Source organism: Prunus dulcis, chromosome 6 (genome assembly GCF_902201215.1).
Source record: "Prunus dulcis chromosome 6, ALMONDv2, whole genome shotgun sequence".
Taxonomy (NCBI): Eukaryota; Viridiplantae; Streptophyta; class Magnoliopsida; order Rosales; family Rosaceae; genus Prunus; species Prunus dulcis.
Window position 1 is genome coordinate 5,787,490 of NC_047655.1, and position 9,602 is coordinate 5,797,091.

Genomic DNA, 9,602 nt, shown 5'->3' on the forward strand with positions numbered 1-9,602 from the left:
TTTGGCATCCCCTCCTGCTAGGAAAGCAGTTTCGCAAGGCTCTTCTAACTGCACCTTCGCTTTCTCTGAAGATTCAATGCAATGAGAAGTTATGAACTTTCATCCACCGTGCAAATTATCTTGAGAGAATCAAAATCCCATAGAACAAGGAAGAATACAGAGGAAGAATTTTAGTGTAAATTTAGATTTTAATTATATGTAGTTCTTGTAGATCGAAATAATCAATGCCTCCCCACTAAGAAAGAATGGTCTTTGGGGGAATATGTGATGGCTTAACTGTCTTCCGGAGGAGTGAGAGTAAATGCAGGGTATGTAGTAGAAGTGTTAAACAATGATTGGTATTTTTGCATTTATGTACTTAGAATTTAATGTGAGGGAATGAGATTCCATTCCATGACATCTTTTCTTTCCAGCAATGCTCACAGTCCTCCAAATCCAGATCACATGTCCATTTGCTTACCTGAGCAAGACTTTCCAGCAAAGAAATACTAATCTTGGATTAGAAGACTTTCATCTCTCATTATCAGAAAGCACATGTAGAAAAGCAGGACCATTACTTATACCTGTACAGATATGTAATACACAAACCAAGTAAACTGTTCCAGAACATTACAGCTGCACATGGATTTGCATCCACTTTATCAGCATATTGCAGATATCTAAGTTTAAGTACTTTCTTACAAGGTCCAAAAACACCCTAAAATATCGAAGCAAATCTAACGGTTCTTACAGTGAGTATGGACAATACAAACAAACACATGAAAAGTGGAGCTTGTGATCTTACTATCCGCAGGTTGATTAGAGGTAATTATTTTCAAATACAGCAACACAAACAACAAAATTTCATTGAGGTAAATATAAACAATACATGAATACAAAAGAGTTTCAATTTTCGGACACAAAATGGTGTTTCCTATCAAAAACAGCCAAATAGTGCCACTTCTTGCTCGTCTTCTAGCTATGTTGCCATTAAAGTAGACTTCGCCCCACCTAAACTAGGTGGTGGCATGGTAGGTTAACGCAACATTATGTCCGGTACTGGTAAGGGCTAAAGTGAGTAATTTTCTAGCCACAGCAGCAAGTGACATTATAGACCCAAACCCTGTCCTTACTACACAACATTTCAGTTGATGGTTATGGGGTGGGTACTGAGATTCTAACTTCTTTAATACAAAGCCAATAACATCCCAGCTGAATCCACGATACTGAAGCCAATGAACAATCCTTGATTTCCTTGTCTCTTTAGGCACTTCTTGACCTCGAAGCCACTGCTTTGAGGCCTGAACAAGTAAATTATCCATTGAGAGCTTTGACAGGCCATGAACTAACTTCTGATCATTATCTGATTCTCCCTCCTCAAAAACCAATTTAATTGCATTCTCAGCATCAAGTTTACTCACTCCCTTGCTGAAAAGTGCCTGATCCAACAACAATGCTTCATTACATAAAAACAGACATTTCACCCTTGCTAATTTGGATAATCAATACTAACATTTATCTTGACTTGTTTCATTCTTTCTTATTGCTCTAGATCAGATTTTTAAAACAAATAAAGACTCCAACAAGAGCTGACTACCTAGTGCAATATCAACACAGCTACTCTTTCTTAAATCAGGCTGCACCGTGGAAAAACAAGGATTAACATTACAATCTCAGTCCTTCAACATTTCAATCTAACAATAGTCATCTCAATCTACCAAATTTCTATTATACTGAGAAATAGTATGGTCCCCAACTTAATGAAGACCATCTAGAACAAGAAAATGCTTCTGCATACAAGCTATCATTGATTAGGCCTCTACAATAAACTTAAAGGGTCACAAAAGATGTCATATCATATATAATGTAGCATGAAACTTTGGAATTCACTTCTGAAAATGACAATAAAACTACAGTAAAAAAGTAAAGAAATAGTTGGAGATCAGTTCACATGCCCACAAAAGAACACAATACCAAACATTAATAATGACTGGTCCGAAAAAAAGAAAAATGGTGTTACTCGGGTGCTTTGAAAGACCTAAGAAAAGAAAAGAATGGGAAGGTATATCCGGGTACTGAGAAATCCCCTGTGGTGTTACACTTGAAAAGTTTCAGCCTCTTGCTAATGAGATTTGAAAATTAACAATAACCATTGACATGATTGTTAGCCAGCAAAACTAATTCACTACGGTCTACCAGACTTATAAGTTTAGGGCCACAATTTTTTTTATAGAATTGTAAGTAATACTTCCACAATTTTTCTTGTACATCTTTTGAGTAGTAACTGAATCAGTCTTACAACTTGCATTGCATGTAGAACCAGTTTCTAAGCTCATTGTGGAATAATTACTCAAGCATGTGGAGTTTTCAAACATAGTTATTTCCAGATAATTGGCTGATGAGCTCTCTCAACATAAGACATTCTCAGGACTAGAAATGTACCTGCTAATGAAGTCATTTATCACTGCCTCAATGGTATCTAGAGTAAAGTTATTTCCATGTAATTTCTTTCTAAGTTCAACTGCTGTGAAAGCCCTACAAAGAAAAAGAGCTTCTTAAACAATTTTTTTTTCTTCTTCATTCACAGGCAAACATCCTTATTTTCAAACTTCTATAGCATCTTAACTCCAGGAATACATATGCTCAAACCCTCAGATTGCTATGGCAAAATCATGTACTTCTTTTGTTCAGAACTCTGTCTGCCGATAATTCTCCGACATTTTAACTTGAGAAGATTTCTTGGGAACGTACCTAATGAGAAGCGATGAACTGTAACCTCTGCTTTTCAAGCATGTGATTGCAATTTTCTCCCTAGCCCTACAAATGAAAGATTCCGTATATACTACAAATGGCAGTTGCTTCTTTTTTTTTTGGTCCAGTTTTCTCTGGTGCACAAACTTGTTATGATATGTTATGATAACAGGCTGCTTTTTTCAAATAAAGCAATGCTAGGAAGTTTCTTTTTCAAAAAGCAGGTTGTTTGGCCGGCCCTCTGGATTCTGGTGTAATGCATACTAGTCAAATAATAGGAAATTACATATAACCATGCATCTAAATTTGGAAAATTAATATGAACCAAAAATAATTACAAGAACAAACAGTTGGTTATAAAACAGAAAATAAAGTAAAAAATGAATCTAGACTGATATTTGGCCTCCCAAAAAACAGAATCCAAACTGCTTGATCTAATAAAATGAAAATGTAAAGCGATGTTGCAATTCATTTTTGGTTTACTTCTTTGGCAGTTGGAAATTAGTAGAGATATTCAGATCATATTCATACGATTATTGAATTATATTGGGAAATACCATTTACTGTTCCCATATGATCAAGTTTATTGATGAAACACTATTCATATACTTGTTCATACTTGGAAAGGAAAGGGAAGGAAAGGGAAGAAACAACAAAAACAAAAGCTAGTTACATGGTACTGAGAGGCAGTACTCCATTATACGTATATAGTAGCCTATGTGGATATCAATTTAAAACAAAAGGAGCCAAAAATGACAGAAATAATTGGCGAGTTTTATCTCTTTTTTACTTTTTTTACAAAACAAGCTAAGTTCTTGTTGTTGAAATAAAACAGAAAACAAAAAGAGAGAAATGAATCTAGACTGACTTTTGGCCTCATAAGAAAACAGAATCAAAACTGCTTGTAACCCAAGAAAGGGAAATAATCCGGGTCTTTTATGAAAAACAAAGAAATTTTTTTTTTTTTTTTTTTTTTTTTTTTTGCTATTCTGGACTTTTCTGTGTTCACAGGGAGTGGTAAGGGCTCCAATGGACATGACAGCTAATCCAATTAAAATCACTTGCCTGAAAATATGGAATTATTTTACTACAGATCATAAGAGAGAGAGCCAATGATTGACCAAATTCCAACATGTATATATGATCATATCAGAAAATGAGGACAGCAACCAGAACCAATATTATAAAACTATGCACGCTACGTTCAAGCAGGATTCTTCAACTGAATTGCTTTTCCCATGCCCAAGAACACAAAAATTAGCTACTTGGTCACCAGGAAAGTAAAGTCACAATCTCTAACATTTCTTCAAGTAACTAGATATAATTGGAGCTCTAACCATTGATGCAATTTTAAAATAGGTTCATCTATCATTAAATTGCAGCAAAACATCTACATAACCTAAAGAAATTCCATGGAATTCCGTAGTCCATGGCTTCCAACACAATGTGACAGGTGCAAAAGATTCTAGATACTTACATAAAAGAATGTCACATTGTTGTAATTTTCATATCACTCACCATGACACCTAAACAGTTGAAACTTCAAAGTGCATGCAATAAATATGTGAGTGTAAAATACCTGCAAAAGAAATGGTTCCATCCCAGTAAATGTGTTTGCATCATGCCACAGTGAACTAATCAAATGATCAAGATATACCTTCCAACGGATACCGCCTCCAGCAATATTGGTGACCTATGTCCCATCTCCTTTTCACCAAACTAATCAAAGGCTTTTACTAGTGATATTCTAATTAACAAACATCAAGTGCACACATTAGACAATAGTCAAATATTAATTAAAAGAAGTAGCATAAAATCACAAACCATGTTATGTTTACCAACCCCTCAAAGAAACATCTATTCTAATTAAGCTTTATACCAATAAAAATACAATACATCACAAACTATCCCTGCCTTATCTAAGACAACTGAAACATAGTTATTTTCACAAGTACTACCTCAACTGAAACATCCAAGGCCTAATATGCAATCATATGCTACACAGATGCTTCATTGCCTACAAATTCATACAGTGCTTCAATAAACTGTCCTCTAAACTTATTCCAAAGTATCAAGAAAATTAAATTCCGTTTTCAAAGTGAGAATTTTCCCAAATTAATCATAGGTGCCTGAAAAAAATCTTATGGAGCTCGAGATAGGACAAGCATCAAAATTGACAGACACCCAAGCAAAAAACAACAAAAAATTTCTGTGAAGTTCAACCAAAATACAGAGATAAACTGCTTTTTCAACATATTCACAAAAACGTCAGTCACAAATAGTCTAATTTTACGACACTTAAGCAATGATAGAGAAAAAAAAAATTAACTTTTTTGATAAAAAGAGAGTACCTGGAGGTTCGTGATGTAAGTAAATTGTGACCTTCTCTGTTCCTTTGCATCTTCGTCTATATGCGAGAGAGATGGGCTTGAAAAAGGAAGGGAGGGTTAGTAAGATTGTTATTCAAAAAGAATGAAATCAGGTGTCATGGTGCAATTTTCAACAGCCAGCACTAAGGTTGAGTACCTGTGATGATAACATCTGAACCAAACAATAGATTTTTAACAATGGCATTTTGGTGTTCCCATGATATGAAACCCTTGAAGTGATCATAGACATTCTAGTTACCAATTTCACCTTCTCAAGACTACATTCTGAATGATGTCATTTTGACCTCAAATTGAATTGTCGATCACTGCAAATTCTTTTTTCTTTTCTTCATAAACCATGAAAGAAACCTGATCTTTCCACAGCATCTATAGAAAATGGTTCTCATTTAAAATTAAATAGAAAGGAAAATCAAAGCATTGCAAACATTTAAAAGTAGGTGTGCTAAAGCATTGCAAACATTTTATAACAAGGCCAAACTGGTCAACGTTATAAAATAACATGTATAATAGTATGCTGGAGATTTGACGTCGTTAATGGTGTCCAGAGCCTGCAAAAAAGCATCAGCAATATGGAACACCCACTCACCTGATAATGATATTGAGCGAGACTATTAAGAGTCAAATACATGCATAACATAGAACACTAAATAACTGGTATTTCCTCAGGACTCAAACTGCAAGAGTTTCTGTATAATATAGGTTTAAGTTCAAGGTGACCATTCAAGCACTCAGTCATAAGAATGAAAGTAATACACCAAAGTCAATTTAATGAAAAAACAAGGTAAAAGATCAGAGTATTCTTAGAATATTACATTCTCCATAAAAAGCAAATAAAGTTTCACATTCATCAAACAGAGTCATTATCAAAACTTTCATACGCCATTTGAGACTGCACCATTTGAGAGGAGTGCTGACGTTTACCTGTTTCATTGTTTAGCAAAAATATATCAAATTCCAAAAGAGAAAAACCAAACCAGAAAGAAACAAATAGTGAGTTAGTGAAACTTACAGCCAAAAGGCACCACACATGGATAATTTAGTTGCACTTGAGTGGGCACCAAGTAGAAAACACTGAACACTAGAAGACCCCGTTTTGATGGTTAACACGTCTTTACTGTCTGAAAGTTGAAATTCGAAACTTGCCACAAAAATCGGCATCTTCCTCAAAACTCGGCCGTTGGGCTCAAATCCAGTGTCAATAGACAATACCAGACATATCTCTTGACCTCCTAGATGGACGATCCTATAATCTATTTCACGGGGTTTAGCCATATACAGATCACGCAACCTTTCACAGCCTGGTTGATTAGGTAACAGATCATCGGGCAAGCGCAGAGGTTGAATAGGTGTGAGTGATGTAAAATCCTTTGACATGATATAGGCAGGCAAAGATGTACCATGCCATTCAAAATGACGATCAGGCACAAGCTGATGACGATAAGGAAGATAATCATCCATGTTTGAGTTGTTGCAGTCGTAATCGTCGCAGCAAGGGTTGTCTTTGATTTCATGAGGGTCATAACTCAATTCTGGGAAACATGTGAAAATCAACCAATCCCCGTCACTCATTTCCAGGGCTAAAGTTTTCTCATCCCATCCGTATGGCAATGCAGTGCAGTTGGTAAAAGAGTGCTCTTTCCATATTTGGCGGCTGTCAGCCATGTCAAAGCGGTAGATACTAGACAAACATGACACAAAGATATTACTGCCTACAACAACACTATCGGTGTGGTGTCCACGGTAGCGTCTGTGGAAAAATGGAGTCTCGGGCAAAGTCACCCATTTGTCATATTTTGGGTCGAACATCTCGAACCCCTCACCTGTTAACACGGAGAGAACATATAAATTTTCCCTGTGCTCTACCACGTGGGGATGAGTCTTCCCGTGTTGAAGGTCACCATGGTGCTGTATGCTAAGGGGAATATGCGACTTCATAATCGCAGTGTCAAACTCAAGAACTCTGCGACACGGATTTGGTATGAAATTGGCTAATCCATCGAATATCGGTCTAATGCCACCTGCCAAAATGATCTTGGAGCTGTGGACACCAGAACCCATAATTACAGGAGCACACCCCATTGTTCTACCCACTTCAATGGATTCTGCCAATGGAAGTACATGGCAATTTTTCTCCAAATCAAAGGCGTGTATATAGTAAACATTACCAGTGCCTAGACAATACTCGCTGAAACAAAAATACAAGACTTTCTTTGACTTATCCGACGGATCAGGGTGATCCTTCAGCTTCTCCATACCTAGCCTCGGCTTTCTGGCTTCTTCACGCTTCGCTGCCATCACAACGCACGGCCTCCAATTTTACTCAACCCTAAAATTGTGTGGTTCTGTTCACACGTCAATCCTTCATATAATAATTTATTTAGAGCTTCTCCAGCGCATCGGGCTGGCCCGGGCAACAGGCCCCAAGCAGCCCAAGTCGACCTCCAGCGCAGCCAAAGCAGTCCGGGCAACAGGCGGGTCTCACGAGCCCGGGCAGGCCCAAGGGCCAAAATCGACTGGGCTCGAACCCGAGTTCAGGTGACGTCAGCGCTGACGTCACCACCAACGGTTACCTGCCACGTGTTGGCACCGGGTGGCTCCGATTGGATTTTTTTTCAGAAATCCTACGGAAAAAAATCCTAAAAAATCCGAAAAAATTCTGAAATTTTTTTTAAAAAAATACCAAAAATTTATGTATTTTTTCCCTATAAATACCTAACCATTTTATCTACTTTCAACACCAAATCTTCATACAATTTCTTCTCCATACAATATTTTCTACTCTCCACTCACATAATTCATTTTCCACACCAAATCTCCATACAAACTCATCTCCTTCCAATATTTTTTACTCTCTACTCATATTATCCACTTTCCACACTAATTCCATACGAACTCTTCTCCTTCCAATATTTTTTACTCTCTACTCATATTTTTCACGTTCCACACCAATTCCATACAAACTCTTCTCCTTCCAATATTTTTTACTATCCACTCACATTTTTGTACAACTTTCCATTTGTAGAAAATAAACAAATGTCATCTTCTGTCGAAATCGGAGGCTCGTGGTCAACCCAGGAAGATATTGCGTTGTGCGAGTCTTGGGTGAACGTTAGTCATGACCCTATCACGGGCAATGAGATGAAGTTCCATCATATGTGGAGCAAAATTCATGGAGAATTTTGTCAAAGATCGGGTTCCATTCGGACCGAAATGGCTTTGTCTAGTAGATGGAAAATTCTAAACAAAGAGTTAGGGAAATGGAGAAATGCCTTGACAAAAGCAAAGGAGAACATTCGGAGCGGTGCGAATCTTTCCGATGAGGTAAAATATTTTTAATTGCCATTTTAATCAATTTAATGTAACTTTTTTTTATTGAATTTTTTGTTGCACATTTTTTTCTTTATTTATTTACATAATCAATTTTATTCTTGCATTTCAAAATAGTTTATAATTTCATGCATAATCTTTATTTTTGTTTTTGCATTTTCAATTTGTCTATATTTATTTACATAATCAATTTTATTCTTGCATTTCACAATAGTTTATAATTTCTTGCATTGTATATTTTTTTAATGCACTTCCAATTATTTATTTTGAATAGATCATACAAGCACAAATGTGGTTTGGTGCCACGGGGCAAGGGAAAAAAAGTTTTGTGCATTTCCAATGTTGGGAAATTGTCAAAGATTGTTCCAGATTCAAAATTATTCCTACCGCACCCCCGGTTGTGTTGCATGAGACGCCGCTCCACGAATCGCCATCAACCGATTCGCCATTAGACTCCCCAATGGAAACGGAGTCACCACTCCCACGTCCGCCGAGACCTATTGGGAGAAAGGCGGCAAAGGCCAAGAGAGGGGCCACTTCAAACATTGATTGTGTTCAAATATTCGAGCAAATAGCTAAGAACAACTCTCTAAGATTGGAGAGAGACTTGAGGAGAGATGAAGCGGACAAGGCACGATTGGAAGCCTTTGCAATTGAAAAGCAACATGCAAAAGAAAAAGACGACGATGAAAGAGAGATGAAAATCATGGCCATGGATACGAGCCATATGTCTCCTGAAACAAAGGCCTATTGGAAGCATAAACGAAGGGATGTGATGAGAAGAAAACTTTTCCATGACGACGGACCTAGCAATACGGATTGGCTAAATGATGAAAACCATTAGATTGTATTGTTGTATTTTTTTATAATTGTTGTTTTTATAATTGTTGTATTTTTTTAAATTGTTGTATTATCCTTTAATTTGTTGTATTGTTTCTTTTTTATTCAATCAAAAAAGCATTCTATAATTGGACTATTTATTAAAAACATTTGAGCATTCCTCACAAAGATTAATTAAAAACAAACCTTCATTTATTGCAAACAACACACAAAACAAACCATACATAAAAGCATAATAATAAAAAAGACCTCGCAATAATTCCACAAAACACAACACACAAAAACAAAGCATAATTAAAAACAAAGCATAATTCC

General features: G+C 36.4%; 1 protein-coding gene across 1 annotated transcript; it reads right to left on the reverse strand.

Annotated features, from left to right (window-relative positions):
- Positions 1–825: 825 nt before the first annotated feature.
- LOC117629956 lies at positions 826–7,467 on the reverse strand. Its single transcript, XM_034362636.1, has 4 exons — positions 6,130–7,467; positions 5,082–6,041; positions 4,310–4,477; positions 826–1,418 (listed from the first exon to the last, which is right to left on the reverse strand). The coding sequence occupies exons 1-2, from the start codon at positions 7,413–7,415 to the stop codon at positions 6,038–6,040; spliced, it is 1,290 nt and encodes a 429-aa protein (XP_034218527.1). The 5' UTR covers positions 7,416–7,467; the 3' UTR covers positions 826–1,418; positions 4,310–4,477; positions 5,082–6,037.
- Between the last annotated feature and the right edge of the window lie 2,135 nt (positions 7,468–9,602).